This window comes from Anser brachyrhynchus (genome assembly GCF_964034855.1).
Source record: "Anser brachyrhynchus genome assembly, chromosome: 1".
Lineage (NCBI taxonomy): Eukaryota > Metazoa > Chordata > Aves > Anseriformes > Anatidae > Anser > Anser brachyrhynchus.
This window is the reverse complement of record NC_137694.1, coordinates 185,229,163-185,250,056: the sequence shown is the minus strand read 5'-3', so window position 1 is coordinate 185,250,056 and position 20,894 is coordinate 185,229,163. Positions and strand designations below refer to the sequence as shown.

General features: G+C 37.4%; 1 protein-coding gene and 1 long non-coding RNA gene across 2 annotated transcripts in view; both read left to right on the top strand.

The window, feature by feature from the left end:
• Positions 1-20,894, top strand: part of FREM2 (FRAS1 related extracellular matrix 2) — a 129,832-nt gene that overhangs the window by 6,359 nt on the left and 102,579 nt on the right. Inside the window, exon 2 of the mRNA XM_080603807.1 lies at positions 4,739-4,828. Within this exon, the coding sequence (XP_080459933.1) occupies positions 4,739-4,828 (90 nt within the window). The remainder of the gene's footprint in view (positions 1-4,738; positions 4,829-20,894) is intronic.
• Positions 4,835-19,734, top strand: LOC308199524. Its single transcript, XR_013954696.1, has 2 exons — positions 4,835-15,108; positions 15,480-19,734. It is a non-coding gene; the product is annotated as an uncharacterized lncRNA (long non-coding RNA).

The window sequence follows — 20,894 nt, the reverse complement described above, 5'->3', positions numbered from 1 at the left end:
CTCCTTAAATATAAGGCTTTGGTAGTTAACTGCAAGAGTATTAAGAGCATCGTTGTCAGAGTAAGTGAGAGACAGAAGAGAAAGAGAGTGAACAAATAAACATATTATCAGTTTTTTGATGGGTTTTCTCTTACCTTGGAGAATGTAGGATTACTGAACAGGTATTCCCTGAAAGCAGTCCACTGCATAGCACGTTTTGGGGGGGGCAGTGAGTGGTTGGAAGATAGGGTGCCTAAGCTGAGTGAGAAGCCTGCAACCTTAAGGAAAGCTGGTTTTAGAGCTGATGAGGATCCCCAGACAGTGTCAAAACTCCACAGGTTCCTTGACAGTATCAGCACAAGATCTTCTAATTTGTGTTGAGTTGAAGAGTTTTTCTGAAAAATACACGTCTTTAATAATTTTCTATTTTGACTCTTTTAAGCAAGTAATGCCTGAGCATCTGTATGGTATTTCTGTGGTATTCTCTCTTCTCTACTTTCTAAATGCTTTCTATAAAGGTTTGTATTTTGTGAAGCAAAGTTGTTGAAATGTCTTATGAATGCAGGGCCAAGCACTTCAGAGAGTCTAGAAAGGCTGCATGAAAGTCAGAAAGCATCAAACTCATGCAGGGGTAATACATCTGCTGAGGACAAGGAAAGAGGAGTTATTAGAAGTAACAAAATAACCTGGGAATGAAAGTCACAGGGGAAAGAGCGCTGTCTTTTGCTTTCCTTTTTCCTCGGATGCCCTCGTCTCTGTAGCTGTTTTGGGTATGGGAGAGGTCGTGGGTGGCAAGGAGACAAAAATTCTTGGCTGGACCTAGAAGGCTGCACTTTTGAGAAGTAATGTGAGATGCTGAGGTCTTTCATTGACCAAGCTCCATACTCAAAACTCCATGGGTAGCTCACTGTTGCCCCTCACCTTGTAGCCCTCTGTAATTAGTGTGCAAAGTACTGTCAAATCTGGAGTAGTGAATCTATGCATATTTCATACTTATGCTGTAATAATAGACAAATAATAATCTACTGTTCAGGGAAAGAGTAAATAAGACTCGTGTCATAACCGTAATGAGCCTTCCATAAGTGCAGATTTTGCAGCCAGCCATGCACCCTAGTTTTGGCTTTGAGATGCTCCTGTACTGACCATTAAATTTGATGTTACTTTATGTTTTTTGATCTTTTCCATTTTTAGTGGTCCCATTTTGCCATGTGGAGGGATCTTTTTCAAACCACTGAATAGTTCCAGATTCATTACTTGTGTGTCCTGATGGACCTCATAAAACATATTTATAATCTTCCAGTATATTTTGGAAGTTGTCTCTGGAAGTCATTTGGTCCAACCCCTACTCAAAACTGGGCCAACTCTGGAGTCAGTTCAGGCCATTAGGGTCATATGCAGTTGAGTTTTGAGAGATGCTCAGTGGTTTGCGAAGTCCATCCTAATGCTCTGCCACCACCTCACAGTCCCATTCCTTGTTTTGGGGTCTGTCTTTGTGGAACATGCAGACTGACCGATTTGAAGGAGGTAACACTGGTGAAACAAGATTCCTTGTGCAAGCAGCTTCAGCAGCACGGTTTATCAGATTGCTTGTAACTGAAAGAGGGGGCAGAGGGATTATTTGGCAAACGGCTTTCTGATTTATCCTTGAGATTGTGTTTCAGTATCTGCCCACAATACTTGAAGTGCTAGAGAGGAAATTAGCCTAGCACTGCAAGATAAGCTAAAAGCCCCCAATCAAAATGTAGTTGTGCAGAATGTGGTATGTCCTGGAGATTTGTTCCCTGTTGTGTATATTGTTCAGGAACAATCAGTGTGGGGCTTTCTAATTAGTATACATCAAATATGTCTGTCACAAGTCCAGTAGGTAATCTTTAGCTCATGAGTCTCATTGAGTTAAATGAGATTGCTCAAAAGGGGTATTAGTGCGTGGAGGAATTAACTGCTTGGTAAAAGGTTTCCAAATTCTGCAAATAGTTGGTGCTTGTTATTCTTTTATATTTAATTGTTAAAATAATCTGAATTAGAGAGGCATGGGACAGTAACAAAATAAAATACTCTTAAAATACATTAAGCAGTTCCTAAGTTTATTCAAATGCTATCTATTACTTAAAGTTATGCTATCTATTACTTAAAGTTACACCTGAAAGCAATAATTTCATTTCATTATTATTTCTTTGTGCTTTATATTTACAATTTGGTGATAGTAAATGAAGAGAAAGCTCAGAGACAAACACTTGTCATGTGGTAATTTCTATTTTCTAGTGCCTAGGACAAAAATACATACAAGGAATATTGTGTATGCATAATCACACAGCATTCATCTCTGCAAGTCAGGGCTGGAATCTGTTCATGGCAGATACTCATTAAGATTAGATAATTTGTTTAAAAGTGGGAAAAAATCTGTTAAGAAACTGCCAAGGCTTTCATATTTACAGAAGTTCAGTGGTATATAACAAGTTGTTAGCTGATGCGTGGATAATGTTTTGAATGCACACCCTATGATCCTGAGTGCTGTTTTGGGAGACCCTGGTCCCACATGGGTAGGTTTGTGAATAAGGGCCAGGCCACATCCCACAGCCCTCCAGGTGTGCTGAGGAGCCAGGAAGACGGGAAAAGGATAGAGGAGAGCAAAAATCTGCCTTGGCAATAATCGAACTTAGTTGGTGTCTCGGCACTGCACGTAGCTTCCTCAAGCCAAAGGTACCTACATGGCTGCTCCAGCTGAATGCACAGCACCTTGCAAGCAATGGTTTTACTCAGCATTCATCCCTGATAATGCATTTTATCTTCCTTTTCAGGAAAATGTTTTCAGAAAGATGAGTGAGTTATGTTGTGAAGTACATTTTTTTCTTAGATTATATGTTAATACATGTAGCCTTTAATAACTGCATCAGTTTTGCAGACTTTTAAATGGAATGGCAATTCCCTGATCTAGTGCAGATATTTTTATTTTTCTAAGAGAAAGCTGCTGGATTTCTAGTGAGGGGAGAATTCCAATATCATATGAATGTTTAGTAGGCAGTGCAGTTGCACACCAATGAATTATGCTTACAACCAGGTCAGCTTTAATATAGTTAACATAACTTAATCAGCTGTGGAAGGAAAGTATAAAATTGCTCAACTGACTTTAAATGTGTACTTAATGAGCAGAAAGCCGGTCATTCCTTTGCAATTCTTTCCACAAAAAAGAGATTTTTTGATGACGAGTGGCTTTTTTGATGAGGTGGTCCTGCAAACATTGGCTCAAGTGCTTATCTTTATATATGTTGGAACCATTGATTTTGATAAGGTTACCCGCATGGGCAGAGCTAAGTACCTGTGTAAGTGTTTGCAGGATGAAAGATTTATTTGCTGCACTGGCATAAGAAGGTATTTGTTTGCATCCTCTTTACAGCCCTGTGAATTTTTGATCTTTAACTTTCTTTCAAACATTTATAGAAGAGATTCTTTAGTGACATATCCCTGCTGATAGGGTTCTTAACTTGTTTGCCTTAGAAGATGTCTGGCTACTTTTGGAACTGAGGACATTGAGGAGCTCTAATAAAAGTGCTTTGGGCTTGTTTTTCCCAACACACTTGGGAATGGAACTTGGGTGGTACTTGAGACCTACTTTAATGCTATTAATTTCTAAAACTTTCTCTTAAAAATGAATGAAATAAAAATTACCCCATGCTGTTTGATGTAGCCTCCAACTTGGATTTTTACCAACAAGTGACAAAAATTAGTTTTTATATATTACATGTTTCTTGTCTCTACTCAAGGAGACCAGAAAACATTACATTAATAAATGTTCATTTACCTGTTGCACACTTTTTATTGGAATCGATTATTCACAATTATGCATTTAATATTTTTTTTGTTACTGAAGTCTTGGCTATCTACTTAAGTTGCATGTCTTTGGGTTCTTAAAACAGCCAGTGTGTTTAAGCACTATTTGTGACAGCATGTTCATAGAGATTATATGGCATATCATTTGAAAACAGTTTGATAGGAAGTAGAGGGCATTTTGGGAGGACCAAAGAGATTAAGATTTCTGTACTGCAGAATGTGTAGGAATATCTTATCCTAGAGACAGGCAACATGCCAGAAGTAATCTAGTTCTAGAAGCAGGGGTGGGTTGTGTGAACTACTTTGTCTTACATCTTGAATGGAGAGTAGAACTCAACATAGAAAATAACCTGGGTTTTGTTGCTATTTCAGCCCCAGGTTTCCCGTGACCTGTGACTTGTTATTTAGAGTAGAACACTTTGTACCTCCTTTCTAGCATCTGTATGGTAGATATCTGAATTTGAAGCCAGTGCTTGAAGATCTTCCCTAATTATCAGACATGGCTGAAACAGGAGCAAAACCCAGTGTATTTTCTCCATTAGAGCAGGCTACAGTACTTCTCAGGATGAAGAACAGTGACAGAATCAATATCTTGGTGGAGATGCACCTCTGTCTAAGAAAATGCACCAGAAAAAATATGAAATAATTCTGACTGTTGAGCCTACATTCTTACATTTCCTTTTGGTTCTGTTTGTACATACATCTTAAATGAAAGAGAGGACTGGGGAAAGGAAAGTAAAAGGAGAGGAAATGACTGATATCTGTTAAAACTTCACCTCTGTTAATACTGAAATTCCTGAGCCCTACTGGAGAGCTTTGACCTCTTTCTGATGAAGCTAAACTATTCAATACATGTCATGTTTTTCTACAAAAAAAAAAGTTTCCTATCTTAAGCATTTAAAATAAAATGTATTTTTCTGACTCTTTACAGCTGATATTGATGATATGAAGATATGCTATGTTCTACGAGCGGGTGACAATGCCACCAGTGACATTTTTCATTTCATGGTTGAAGACGGTGGTGAGTACTCTAAGATGTGTTTTTGCTGTTCACAAAAGAGAAGAAGTTTAAGTATACTTTAGGAGCTTACGAACATTGAATTTCACTGAAGGAAGTCTATGTTGTCTCCTGGAATTTTTATTATTTTTTTTTTTTTAACTTTCCCATATTGTGGACTACTGATGGTGACTACAAAGAGAGGTTTAGAAGAAGTGGTAATTGTGTCTAATGAAAAAACAATCAAGCTACTGAGGAGAGTGAAATTCTCTAAGTCTACTCAGATATCCAGGCTTTCTGTAGTTTTACATTTGTGTTCCCTGTCCAGGTTCTTTATGCATAAATTGTCATAAACCTTTTATCTTGAGAGACTTTACAGACTCGGGGTTACATTTATGATTGCCTACCTCTTTAGAGGTTCCAGTTACAAGACCACCTTTCCTCTATTCATATGGGCAGATTGCTGTACATTTTGCTTTCAAGCTTCTGAGTTCAAGTTCTGCCTCTACTTCCTTAGCGTAACAGAATCCTTAGTGTCTTGTCACTGATCTTCATCAGGTGATGAATTCTAGTGACTGATGATATCTTGCAAGGTTTTAGAAGTTGCAAAAGGAAAGAATGAAAACAATTTGAGAATACTGCACACACTCACTTAAGGAAACAAACAACAAACATTAAAGGTTCTTTTTTTGGGTTTTAAAGAACAAAGAAAGAGCTGTTTGAGGGTAAACAAAACACATTAACAGGCTATTTGTTTCCATCAAGTGTTTCCAGATATTCATAAATGCATATATTCCTGTGGATGGTAACAGGTGACTATGTTACTTTAATACCTTTTTATAATATGTGATACATAACTATGAATAATTGACTATGAATGTTGTAGCTGATTTCATAATATACTTAGAAAAAAGTACTTCAAGCTAGCTTGTTTTCAGCTCATGTGTACTCAGCTTATGCTTTCTTCACAAGCACAGCTAGTATTAAGATCAGTGAATAGGAATCTGTTCTGTCTGTCACAGATCAGTTTGCCGCCATCCACCATGGCTGGGAGTGGGCTATTAAATCATGTTCTCCTTTACTTTGTGTTGGACGTCTACAGAAGAGACAGTTCCTCTAGAGACTTTTGAAAACATGCTTGCTACCTCAGAGAATGAGCATTGACATAAGAGTTTGTAACAGTAGGCTTATTTTCCTTAAATATTTTATTTTTAGTGAAGCATAGGTTAGAAACACTGAAAGCTAAGTAAAGATAATTGAACACAGGGTGATATATTTTGTTTGTAATGCCATCATTTTCTTATGACAGGTGTCACTGTATGGTTGCTTATAATTTTCAAGTTCTTGTAGTAGGTGAAAAAATACTCAGACTTGAGATGTTTCAAGGTTTTATGGGAAGGGAACAATTAAAGCTGAAGAAAGTTTGCTGTCTCAGTGAACTGTCCGATTAACATCCTTTCTTAAAACTGAGATGTTCCTTGGGAATCCAACATTTATGAGACTTCTCTTCATGCTATTTGCACACTTTGCAGTGGTAAATCTGTGGTTAAAGCAAATTCAACTCAGTATATTCCAACTCTATACCAAGAATTTTTCTCATATCGGAAAACTGTCCTGCCACATCTGCTTCCACTTGGAGGAGTTGTAACAGCATGTCAGTTTTAACAGTATGCTATTTTTCATAGTACAAAGATTCATTATGATAACAAGAGCCTTTAGAACTTGTGACATTACCATTTTGCAGACTGCTTATCTAGATGGTCCTTGCTTTCCTGAGTCTATTTGTTGACAAAGTGAAAAATAAACTGTGTTGATTTCAGAATATTTTTGAATTTCTGCTTGCCTAAAGGTGATAAAACTATTTAAAAAGAATGAAGTTGTGATCAAAACATTAATAATCGTCTATCTGAAACAACTCAAATTCATTACCATGTCTTTAGAATCTGTAACAGGTGAAAAAGCCAGTAATTTATCTAGCTCTATTTCCACCCTCTTCAGAAAGACATCAAAGGAAGTGTTTTACAGCTCAGGTAAATTCTGGCAGAGTTTCAGTGGTACAAAGATTATTGTTTGTTTTTGATTTTAAGCCAGATCATTCTAAGAGACTACACACAAGAGCTGAGTGAAAGCCTCAGCACAGACTACCAACATCTGCAGCAGAATGGCATGCTTCAGACTTCTTGCTCCTGTATCAGGAATTTTGCTGTAGTAACAAGTTTGTGATAGCTACCACACAGCACCTAATGTTGTGAATGAAATAAGTGGTACTTCACTTAAGATGAATTCTGCCATACTCTGTAAGTGATCTTGTGACCCAAGGATTTTATGTCTTCCAGTCCTGTTGGGCCTCAGCAAGGGGAAGCTACAACACCAGTCCCTGCTCTCTTCGAACAGTATGAGCTGTAAAATTGATTTTGCCCCAAACCACTAGCGCCACCTGTAAAACAGAGTTCTGTGTGTCTTGGAATATTTGTTCATAGTCTGCGAACTGGAAATAGGACAAAAAGAGCATGTCTTTCCATAGCTCCATGTGATGGTTGATCCTCCCCACTCATCATACGGTGACTGATGAGAACAAATCCAGAAGCTCTTTTGTCAATCTCTTTTAAATGATTGCCTGACTGGGGCTTGAGTCTGTTACCTCAGGCAATTGCACGGAGGCAGAGCAGCTACAAGGAGACATCAAACTGCTCCGGTGTGAATTTTGTTGTAGATCTGGAATTTTGTTTATCCTCTAAATGTGGCCAGCAATTGTGGTAAGCAAGTTAGGGCAGAACAGGTGTGTAAGGGAGGGGAAAATAGCCAAGTCAGTGCTCTGCCAGCTCTTGCCTGTTCAGTTGCTCGCAACAGGAGTGAGGTGAGGTGAATGCCACACTGTGTACCAAATCATGACCCAAGATCTGAAAACATGAAATATGGTGCTGGGGGTGCTTGTTTACTTACTGGCCAAGGGGGAAAACTCCAGGCTAGATAAATGGGACAATAGCTCACAAATTATGATTGTTCAATGGTAACTTTCTGAGCGTAACTAAAGAGAGCAGAAATGTGCTCAATATGAAAAGAAAGGAAAGACTAAATGAAAGAAGGCCCTTAGGGCTGTAGTTTACAAGCGAGAGCATAGGCCTGCTGTGTTGAAATCAAATTAGAGGTTTCATCAAAAAGAACTAGTTGAGATTTTAAGCCCTGAAAGATTCTTATTGTCAGCATCAATTACCTACATATGTACAGCTATAGTGCCTTTCTGACTTTAAGTAGCTTGTTTCATAAGGGTAATTAAAAAGCAAAATAAATTGAACGCTGCCCAGCTATTTATCAGCACTAGTATTTTTTAAAGGTAGAATTAGTTCTAATTCTTCATGTTTGGGGATTTAGCCTCAAGATGATCAATAAAGTGGATTTATTGCACTTTTGTTTTCCTTAGAACAAGAAGATGATGTAGTACATTTGCTGCTTGCAGGGTTATCTGTATGAGATTTTGAAAGAAACTACCGTAGCTGATATTAACAATTTGCTTTCTCTTTTGCGTTGAATTTAGATCTTAAAATGGCCATGTGGAGACCTGTTGATACTGAAGTGTGTGAGTCCATTTTAGCAAAACTTTGCTGAAAATATGGATTTTTGTTTTTCACAGCAGTTGCAAAATAGTCAATGTTGAATATCTTTTCTCAGAAATGGTTTCCACATTCCATTAATGAGGTGAAGAAAAAACACTTCATAGCAAGTGCAAGCATGGGGCAATGGTGAATGCTGATGTTTAAATTATGAAATACTTAATTCAGTGATAAATAAAGGAGCCAATGCTACCAGAAGGCAGAGGAAATATTTTTTTTTTTTTCCTAGTGGAAAGGTAAGAAGAAATGGCAATCCAGACTGGATAGCTGAATTCCTGGATGTATTTGTGAAATGTGAAGTTGCACGCTATTGAGAGAATTGTGCTATATTTCAAATGTGAAATTAGCTGAAGTGGTTTAAGGCAAATTTTTGGCTAGATTCTGCTGATGTTATATAACAAAATAAATATACTCCAAAGTTGTCACTAAACTCAAACCCCAGCTCAGACACTATACTTCAGACATTGGCTTTCCAGATTTGGCAGTGTCAGGGGCAGATACATTCCCTTGCCCAAGTACAGCTAGCCAGCAATGGGTATTACAGCTGTGGCACCAGTACTATGGCAGCATGCTGCATGACAGCTACAGAGCAGTGCTTCTCGGTAAGGGACTGTCACAGCATTGTTGTCTTCATTCTTTTTCTTCCCATAAGAAAAAACTCTTTCTTTTATGTAGGTGCTGTAGATAACCCTGAATTGTTCAAATTCAGACCTTCTTCAAGTGAAGAAATACTCATCTGTTCTAAATCTATTCTTCTGCACCAAAATATTTTTAAAATATGACCTACTCTTGCTTAGTTGGTGCTGTGTTTTCTGTTCAGTCTTAATTTGAACTGTAATTTGTCCCTCCCTTACCCAGCTCAGTGATAGTGGATCCCTCCAAACACAAAAAGCCCCCACAAAACTGCTTCTTTAGGACTGCTAAGCGGTGTCTTGTGGTAGTGCCTCAAGGGTAGTAGAGTGGTTTCAAAGGGGAAGTAATGACAGATTCTCTTGGCTGGCTTAGGAATGTGAGGATCACTAGGGAAGGAAAGAAACAAGCATTTTTTGATTTCAGGCTCCCTGGAGCAGCTTTTCTGACTTTTAAGCCAAAACATTGAAAAGCAAAAGCTCACTGAAACTGGTGATTTACATCATTAGCTACATCTCATTTAAACTTTTCATTACAGATCCCTAAATGCTTTAACACAGCACTGCATCTTCCTGTACTAACGTGGTTAAATCTCCATTGAAGCAAGAATCTTTCAAAAACAATTCCCTTAAGTTAGTCTTTAAATCTAATTTCTGGGAAAACTTTGTAGACCTTTCCCAGATACATTTATGCAAAAAATACTATTAATTAAAGAAGCACTATTCTACTGCTTAGAGAAAACATCCATTGTTTGCGAAATAAAATTATTTTATCTGTCTTCCTTAATTTTACTAAATAAAAAATACACATTTTTAGGAATTTCACCATTCTGGTATGCTTTATTCATTTTCAAGGGAACAACTGATACTCCTGAGTATAATTACAGAATTGAAATCATTGTCAGTGCTGTTTTTAAAGCCATACCACTGAAGTGTTTTCCAGGGTGATCTATAATAACAGTGTAGGAACAGACATTTTGTATTCAGTATCTGACAGTTTGTAAAGAAGTAGATTGGTAAAATATCATTGGGAATTGCTTGCAGCAACCTTACTTGACCTCCCATGTGGCACTTGGGCATATTCATCTTGGCAGGAACCGTCAAAGACGTTTATCTTTGGCTTAAAAATGGGGGCATGGCACGTTGGCGGGATATTCAGTCATTTGCCAAGTACTGTATTGGATCCTGGTCTGTTGCCAGGCTTGTTGCTGCTGTTGGATATACTTGAGGTTGGTGCCCGAACAATTTTCCACATGTCACGCTTCTTACTGTAAGTATTGCCAGGGGATTTAAACAGTAGTTTGATACTACCTTAAAAAAAAAAAAAACAACAACAAAAAAACACCAAAGAAGAACAACAAACAAGCAAGCATACAAAAAAACCCCCACCTTTCTGTAAATAAAAGATTACTTCACTGGGGGTTGTTAATGTGGCTGCACAGTCTCAGCAAAACGAGTGTCTAAGTGGGTCTATTAAAGTGGGTAGGAGTGGTGATGTGTTTTGTGTAGAGATGATTACATGGGGCACACATGAAGTCTAATACCAGCCTTACTGAACTCAGTGGAAAAAAATTGTTGTTTTCTGTGCCATTTTTGTTGGTTTCTTTATCCGGGCATTTTAGACTGTTAGAAAGAATTGCTTGTTCAGTTTCTAACCTGAAAATCACCTTTATGCCCTATATGTGCATGTAGAAAACTGCTTGTAGATTTCTGTCTGTTTTTATTTATTTGGATTCAAATGGTAGTTTTTGCCAACAGCAAAACTTTCTTCTGCTCCCCGTTCTGGATTTTTTTTTTTTTTAACAAAAGCAAAAGAGTGTAGTTGAAGGGGTGAATTGAGGTACTGCTCTGCATTAGGAAAGGAGAGGCAATTGTATTGTGAATTGCATTTTATGCAGAGGTTAGGGCACTTTGTCCAAATGTGGAAGACTTGGATCAAATTCCTTCCTTCATTTCAGAGGATTTGAACCCATCTTCCCCATAGCGTGCTCTAACACTATACCCCCACTTATATTCTGGCCTGTTTTGTATTAATTCTCTGTTTGCCTCCCATGTATATGAATTTTTAAATAGTGTTTCAAACATAGCTTGTGCTCAGATGTTCCACTTTCCAGCTAAGTACTGCTACAGTAGGGCCAACACATTCTGTCTAATTTTTCTCCTCTTTCCCCCTCTGTTTTTCATTTTTCTGCTAATAAATGCTGTGTTCCACAAAATAAGAAGTCTTGAATATGCCAATTAGGAGCAGTACATTCCAGTATAACGTCTAGGCTGTTGGTTTAGATCAAAGTTTTAGGGCAAGGAGTTTTTCGGTTCCAGTTCTCTTTGAGTCAGGGCCAATAGCCTTGTCTTCCATGTAGAACGAGCATCCCAGCTGTTGGGTTGGTTGGATAAAAGGGAAATCTCCCGACACCATCATCTGGTAGACTTTTTTAATAATTTTTAGCTGAGGTCACGTGCTGCATAACCAGACTTTTAATGAATAATGCATTCACAAGAAAATTGACTAGCTCTGCTCTTGGAACTGAATCCCACTTGCTTTACGGAGCTGAATAATGACATTGATTTCTTTGGCCTGTTCAGGTGAGAGGAAAGGGAGATGACGCTCAAGATTAGCATTATACATACTTAGCAGGCTTTTTAGTTAAAAACAATCCATAATTTAGGTTTTAGGTTATTATGATACATAATAAGGCCCTGTTAGCAGCAAAAGAAGCATGCCAAGGAGCAGTAAAATTAGGCCCAAATGTGAGAATTAAAGGGATTAAGGAGACACATTAGGCTTAAGTGGAAGAAATGAGAACTATCAAGAATAACAGTGATTGCTAGTGACATGAGAACCTGCAGAAAGACACTAATTCCTAAAGTGATTTGTAATAAGCCTGTGAAATACTATTGGTTGTTGGCTGCAAATGGTTTTGATTGGGACAGACCAAAGAGGTCTAGAGAAGAATGAAATAAGAGAAGGGACACCAACTCCTGTTGATGAGCTCACAGCAGCTCAGCTTGTTTGATCTCGTGAACTGTTTCATTGAGGGATTCTAGTTACCGTTGAGGATGAGTGAACTATCACATCAGTTGTCAACTAATGGTGTGGTGTCCCTAGAATTTCCATAAAGATTCATCTGATCAGCAGGTAAAATGTGTTTGGGAAGTTTCTTGATTTCTTTAAAAAATAGATTACTATTTATACAAGGGGGATAAACACATCTGAGACAAACTGCATATATATGTTACAAGCAGTTTTCCACCAAGAAATGTTAGTGAGTCTTAACCTTTGGAGATACACTAAGAATGAAGACAAATTAAAAATGGATAAAATGTAATGAAGACATTTTGATTTGAAGACATTAATGACAAAATACATGAAGTATTTTGTCATTAAAGTTTTGGAAGTTGTGCGTCTTGATTTAAGACATTCTTGCTATTTTAAGAAACAGGATAACAATGTATCAGCAAATGCACATTGGATTTTATTGCTTGTTCAGGGTGTTGAATCAAAAGCTTATTTGTATTACATTATGTAATTAACTTACATCTGCCAAATCTTCGCTGTGGGCTGGCGGGCACTGAGAATGTGCCGAAACTGAAACTTTATATAATCATTGAATGATGAGGGATTAAAAACCTCCTTGAAGAAAAGGGCACCAATCTGTATATTTAGCCTTCCCAGTACCAAACAGATGGGATGAAGAGCAAGGAGTTCAGATGTGTTAGCTTAGCATTACCTCAGCAACACAGTGGAGCTGGTTGAAGACAGAGAACATTCTTCAGAGTTTTCCTATGGAAGTTAGCAGTCTTCTGACTTGGTCTAGCAAAACATAGTAAGTATAAGATTGTGCGAGGTGATTAGTGAGTCTGCTGGGAATCATGAGTATTCATGTATTCTTTTTGCTTTTCTAAATCTTACAGTATATGGAACATTCTTGCCTCACAAACCTCTTTGTGTACTTACTGGAAAAAGGAAGACATTCATTTTATTTCATAAACCCAAACTGTGTTTGGATGCTGTTCAAATTTACCCTGAAATTATACGACCTGTTCTTATAATTGGCATTGAAGAATTTAAGAAGAGGAAGTTAAGAGCCAGAAATAATACAAGCAGAGTGAAAATCCTGTTAGAGTAAATTAATGACTTAATTTGACCTGTGTTGATTTTTGTTTGGGTTTGGCCTAGATGAGAATTTCTTAAGTCAGTTTATTGTGGCTTTTTTTTCCCTTGGGTTTTCTTCAGTTAATCTTTCTTTTACAGATTTAACTAATTAGTTTTTGGTTTTAGGAGTCGAAAGAATTTCATTTAGCAGTAGGCCTTTAGGAAGCTCTTTGAAAAGACAGATTTTTTTTTCCCTTTCTGAGGAAGGATTTCAGCTTGTTTAAGTTCAAGTCATTAGTAAAACATTAATGCATTCAACTTGATACAGCATTTCCCTGAATGTTTGCCAGGATTCCAATCTCACTAACTTTTAACTGAAGTACCGGCATGGCACTTCTGTCACTCTGCTGTATAATGTGCATTTTCTTCAAGTCTGTAGGAATGCTGTTACCACACACCTTGCTGCCTCTTTAAAGCTTTGTAGTTAGGGTGGAACATAATAATTATAGAGGGAATCGTAAGGATGCCTTTAAAGAAGCATTTGAAGCCTGATTCAAAGCCCAGTGCCCCCAGTGAGGCTCTTTCTGCCTAGAGGTTTGTGGTTTTGCATTAGTGAAATCAGTGAGATATTTTTTTTTTTTACTTACTACTACGATGTTCAAGGGCAAGTCATAGAAGATAAGATTCTGATAACCAATAGCAAGCTATTATTCACTGTCCCTAAAACTGTTGTGCACCTAAAGGATTTTTATTTTAAGGCCCTCAAAGTATTGGATTTCCTATTCCGATGTCCCATCTTCAGGCAGACCTTGTAAGCTCAGAATCCTAAGGCACAGTAATTGGTTTAAAAAAAAAATCACTGGAGTACTCTGTATTATTTTGACAATTGCCTGGGTTTTGTGCTGAATTCATTCACTGTCTACAAGATTTAATCTCAGTAGTGGCCTTTAGGCTGGCTCATCATTAGAGGAGACATACCTCCTGAGAGGACTGCATTGAGAGCCTCTTGGATAGAGATGGAAGTTCCTAATGAAGAGGAAACTAGTCATTAGCTATTATTTTTTTTCTGAAAGATGTACAATAAACTAAAAAGTGAAGTGTTCTCAGCCTTCTTCCTCAGGGATAGGTGATGCAGCAATGCACATTTAATATCAAAATGGCAGTTTCTCCAGTGGACAAGTTGAGTGGGGTTATGTTCTGGATTCATACTAATCAAGTGTAGATCTGTGAAGTGCTGAATTTATAGCCATAGTAAATTTAGGTTCTGTCCATAACCAGTGACAAAATGAAACGTCTTCAGATCATGATTAGATTTAGATGTTGCACAGGAGCAATTGCTCTGTATTCTAATCCAATTTTACCCACATTGCCCTTTTCATGTATATTCAGAATTGCATAAATCATGTGAATATTAATCAGGGCAGCTTTCAGCACCGCCAAGATTTATAGGTTAGTTGGTGAAGGGGACATTTTTCAAGCATGTTGACCGATTTGGGCTTTATGCTAAACATACAAAAGGACATGAGATTGCCAGTGTCCCACTTTCACTTAATAAGTCACTGCTTACTGTATTTGTTGCTGATATTGGAGACCTGTGTTCAGTTTTCTCTGTTGCCTGAGGAAGATTAAACAGGAATTTCATACACAACTGCTTTAGCCTTTAGGCTATAGGAAATGTAAAGTGAATCTCTCTCACTGGAGCTGTCTCAGTTTGTGTGGAATGATTAAGTGTTTGCCATCAAGCACAGCTCGGGTTTCCTGTCCAAGCTCAAAAAAACTAGGCCCTTTTGGGTTGCTGCTCAACTCTCCTTCCCTCCTGTGAAAGTCTAGCTCCCTATTTTCCCTGGCTCCTAGGAGTTTATCCACTTACCACTGAATGGCAGAGGTGGGAAGGGACTTCTGAAGATCATCTGGTCCAACCTCCCTCCCAAGCAGGATCACCTAGAGCACATTGCACAGGATGGCATCCAGGTGGGTTTTGAATATCTCCAGAGAAGGAGACTCCGCAACCTCTCTGGGCAACCTGTGCCAGTGCCCTCACAGTAAAGAAGTGCCCCCTCATATTCAGCCTCCTGTGCTTCAGTTTGTGCCCGTTGCCTTTCGCTCTGTTGCTGGGCACAACTGAAATGAGACCGGCTCCATCCTCTCGACACCCTCCCCTCAGATATTTATACACATTGATGAGGTCACCCCTCAGTCTCCTCTTTTCCAGGCTAAACTTTAATTTCAATGTCTTCCTGTTTGATGACTCCAGAATGAGTGTAGCTATGGCAGGATTGAATATTTCATTCTAAAGATAATTGCAGAGAGGTAATATAAACTTTTTTTTTCTTTTTCCATAGCATTTGATGTAGCAACACAGGACAAAACTCATATTCAACATTTAGCTAATACTGAATTTCATAAAATGTCAGTCTGGACAGCTTAAATGTTTCATTCAAAGGATCGTAGATCTTGTCAACTTTCACAAAAGCTGGGAAGTGTAATTTTGTTGTTTCATGAAATGGCAATAATGGTAATTTTGCTAAACAAAGATTCTAAGCTGCTCTGGTCTGTTGGCAGCTTTTGAATGCTTGGTTTCTATATTTCACCTATGGTAGGAAGTGCAAAATGGGAAAACAGCTTTTAAGGATGAATCCACTGCACTTAGCAGGATCTCAAGACAAGTGACGAATTCTTCCCCTACTGTCTTCAAGGACAGGTATCTTAGTGAAAAACAAATAAACAAAAACTTGTCAAGCTGCATACAGCACAAAATTACTGGATGGACTTTTATATTTTTAAATACAGAAGATCAGTCTAAATGATTATAAAAACTTTTGGCTTTGAAATCTATGGGGAAATTTACAGAAACTGTCAACTATTACTGATTTTGCATGCAAGTAGAGTCAGTAGCAAAGCTCACCTGGAGCTCAGTGAGGATAAACTAGAAAGAGAATATATCACTTGGATGACATTCCTGTCAGTGCCATTCTGCCAAATTGCATATTTTAGAAATGATCCTTATTCCTCCCCTGCTCCCCTTCAAGATCTTAAGGAAATAAAGAGGTGCTGTTGCAAGACTGGTAGAAGAACCTTTAAATCACATAACTGAGGAGTTTAGAATATGAAGAAGATTAAGTGAAAACTGAATGATGCAGCCCTTAAAATCTGTGTATTGTTATGCATTTTCATATAGTCTCTATTAACATTATTTGCTTAATATTTCAACATAGTCCTCTCCTTCTCCCACCCACACACATTCTTGCAAAGTATATCTTGTTAATCTCAATGTTATCTTAACAGTTTTCACCCCAGGGAAGTTTTAACAACAACAACAAAAATCTAAAAGTAAGCTGCACATAAAGTTTTTTAGTTTGTATTTTCAATTTGTGTTTTGTTTTCTTTTAAATCCAGTCTTGCTAAATTAAAAATAAAAATGCATTTTATAATTTAAAAAAATTTCATTTGCCAATTTTTATTTTTGATGTTTGAAACCACATCACATGCCCACTTCTTCAAAATATTGTTATATATAGGTTTAGCATATATTGTGTAGCTGCAATATTTTTTAGAATCGCATTGTTTATTCTGTTCTCTTTAGCACTAGTCTGTTCTGTTTGTTCTACATAATCCAGCAAAATACCTCCATACTTACATAAATGAAAGTAGAACAAGACTAGCCAGCTTTTTTTTTTTTTTTAACCCCCTCTACAAAGTGTTTCCAGTGGAGTTTATCCAACATGCGTCCTGCCTGATGAGAGTATTGCTCAACTTCAGCAGATCAGAATGAGATTTTATCTTCATCACACTGCAGGCTTCTCTGTGGACATGATCTCACATGGTACAAAGCGTGATGGCTTTCTGCTGTGATTAGCAGGTTACAGTACCCTATGCACAGTTACTTCACTTTTGCTTAACGGTGCTGTCTTGAACTGATGGTCTGTAAGCTAAATGTTTTATAATCAGACAACACTCCTTTGAGCCAGCTAGAATCTTGGAGTTTATATAGCAAGTTTCTCATATTAGTCTGAGGTTGCTTTGGTAAGTAGCATGGTTCACAGTTAAGTCTTGAACTTTGAATTCTTGACATGCCTGAACTGGCTTTCTACCTGAAGAAAAGCAAGTATTCCTCTGTCAGTGCTTAGCTGTGCATAAACAGGTCTTTACCCTGACCTTTGCTTATAGATATTGTTATCCAGTCAGCTAGCTGCACTGGAAGAAGACAGAGCATACTGTTTCAAGCTGCAGTCAGTTTTAAGATGCATAAAAAATGTACACTTCTTCTACATAGGAAAGACTCCAATTTTAGTGAATTTGGATGGGGGTGGAGGGGGGGGGGTAAGATGGCCAGAAGATATTTTCGCACTTCTACACAATAGTTTTTAGATCCACTTTCAGCTCTCATGTTCACAAAACTGCAGCTCTCAGGCCCAACCCACCTCTCCACTGTAGAATTGATAAGAGATCATCAAGAAGCTGATAAACACATGCTTGAGGTTAAGAGTAAAATGAAATATTTGGTGTGGGCTTTTAGTGCAAAGTGGTGTCAATGAGTAAATTCAGGCCTTTTTTCTTTAAGTAACTCTTTCACTGGGCTTTTGAAATCCTTCAATTACTTACTCTGCAGTTTAGTAGTCATTCATTATTCTAGCTAAGATAAAAAAAAAAAAAACACTCTTTCCCCTCTATACATAAAGTCCTTCTAAGAATTCCCCCTTTGGCAGTGTTGTTCAACTCCATTCCAAAACAGAGGGCTGTGTGCTAAATGATGTTGAATAGAATACACAAGAGGAGCAAAGGGTGATTAATTGTATGTTCTAACATATTTGTTTTATTTCAAACTAGCCTCATGGCTTACAGTAATAGCAAAAGTCACAACATGAATTCTAGCATGTTAATCCGAGGACAAACTCTCTAGAGGTTCTTGATATACATGCTAAATAAATAACTAGTATTGCTAAAATTCACATTACAGTCACTTCATTGCTAATATTTGGGTTCTAACTAGATCAAGCTAGCACAAGTACACTAGCATGTACTTACACACATATCTTAATTTTGCTCTGTAGACTTGTCTTCTATTTAATAAGATTTGGCCAAGTTTGGAGGGGCTTTGCAGCATGCTTACATAGGCAGCTTTGCAGTTATGGTTTTGTTTTATTTAGTTTTGTTTTGGAAGGTCATTATGTAAAGGGGCAATATAGTTTAGTAGTCTGCCCATTTATTACATCATAACAAGAAATGATTCTCCTCAATGTACAAATTCTGCGTTCAGATTCAGGGAGAGTATAAGAATGATGGGAGTAATTTGTTTTAACATGAATGTCCAAAACACGTGCTTCCAAATCTAATGATAATCGTGGGATCCTTTTTTAGTTAATGGAGTTATCAGATTAAGCAAGGGTGATTCATCTCAGTCTAAGTGAAGTTCTAATAGATTAGTTGAATTTCTTTCCTGGTATGCTCATTTCTCCATTTACAGTAAGGCAGGCAGGATACAAATAGAAAGAACTTAGACATCTGAAGGTGGAGAAGATGAATCCCATTGCTCATCAGTTTTATTTAGTGGGTGAAGGTCATTAAAGTAACATTTAAAAATAATTTCTAAAGTTATCATCTGAATTTGGATAAAAATATAAAAGGAGAAGCTATTTAATTATGTTTAGCTATGGAGTATATATAGTTGGAGCCATCTAGTTTTAAATATTTGAAGCACTTGCTGAAATTTCTCTTGGTGTATATTAGGATCTCCGTAGTACTTTTCCTTTACCAAATATTTGTATCTGTTCATTTTATTTTAAATAAGTATCTGTTTACATTAATATCAATGTGACCTTATTCCTTACAAGAATATCCCAGCTAGCACAGCAATACTTGCTATCTTGCCTACACATTAATGGTAATTTCTAATTTGGTTTTAGGATTGGTCAGTGCTCTTGGTCCTGGGCATTGTGAAAAACTAACTTTATAATTCTGTAGTCTGGGTCTATAAAGGTGTGTCTTTGATGATTCCTAGTTTGTGTCATTTCATTGAACCTCTCAGAAATTAACTCATGAGGTCTTTAACTTGTCTTAAGTTAGGATCTAGTTCCTGGCATTTGTTTATCAAAGATATGACTAAATAACTCAAATCCTTTCCCCTCCCCAAGTTTTTATTTCCTGTGGTACAACATTGTGTAGTTCTTAAAAGCATGCGTGTTTTTTTCCCCAGCTCAAATACACTGTTGTGCTAATGCAGCTTTAGATTTTTGACGATGTAGATGCTAGCCTTCAGTTAAATTCTTAATTAGAGTGAGAAACTCTGAAGCATCAAAAAACAGATGCAGAAGGCAAAGATGGAAGGGAAGCATGGTTTAGGTGATCTTCACTCAGATTAAATAAAGGAATTGTCACACTATGAAAAATTAACCCATCACAAGAAAAGTTCCAAAGCAAAGATCACTGAAGCAGCAAGTCTCATGAATTGTACTGATAATTTAAAATTGAAATAAAACAAAAGTGGACATTAGAAAAGAGCAAGTGGCTGAGCTTCTCTCCCGTGTAGATACTTACTTAAATTAGCAGAAAACAACCAAGAAACTGTTAAATGTTAACACTATCCTTTGACTGGGGGAAGGCACGTTGCTGTTCTTTGTGTTCTCCGAAGACAAGGACCAGTAAAGTTTACTGCAACAGGTATTGTGGTTGAATCATTGGTTAAAATAGAATGTTTAAGACATTGAATCTTTGTATATTGTGTTAATCTAAAGCATCAGAAATTCCTTAATCCACCAGGATACTCATGATATTAGAAAAGATATTGAATTAGAGTCCAAATCAGGTATATCAAAACCTACCTTCCTCAAAGCCCTTTCCAAGTAGTTGCTCTAGTAGCTAAATAGCTACTGGACAACACTGAGATCAGATAATGTGCTTCAGAAGTAGATTAGGAAAAAGCATATTCTATAGAATATTCTCTATATTGGATATAAAGAACAGTAGAGATTAACTTTTAATTAACTGTTGTTAAGAGGATTTTAGCTTCTTTCATGAGGAATTTGTGACAACCTTTAAGCATGAATGTGCAGCAAGGAGGCAGCATTACAGATGACAACACACACAGTTGTTAGGCCTAGAGAAAACTAAGGAACTGCAGAGGGACCAAAAAGAGACCACACCAGAATGAACATCCATGATAGCTGGTATCATTCATTTACAATCTGCCAGGTACCTCGTGCGCATGTTTTACACCATGAGTGTCAGACCTTGTTGAGCATCATAGCAAGGAACCTGCAGATATTGGGGTGGAAGGGAAGTGCAGCTTCTTGTGAATGTGTCCTTAGTCAAGGATGGAGGAGGACTGCAACATCACAGTGGCCCTCATGGAATAAGTATACAGGCTGCCTAGATGTGCTAGGAGTTATTCACCTGAATTGCGTAGTTCCTGAAAATTATATAGCTCCTGGACATATCTGTGAGCACTGTCATTGAGCCATTTGTTTTATGAGAGAGGAAAAGAAGAAATGGGGTAGCTGTAAAGAATAGTCATTGCTGTTGAGGTCTACTAGAGATCCTTACATACCAGCTCTTGTTTTGAAAGTACAAATAAATTAAAAAAAATATTTTAAAATTGTGAAAGCAGCACTGTTTTACGTAGTGAAGTCATTAAATGTGTTTAAAATTCTGGAATTTATAAGGAAGTTAATCTAAAAGCAATTCTCTAGAATAGTTCTTTTCTTGTTTATAAATATGGTGTAAAGATAGGATCCCTTCATGTAAATCTCATTGTAAATCTC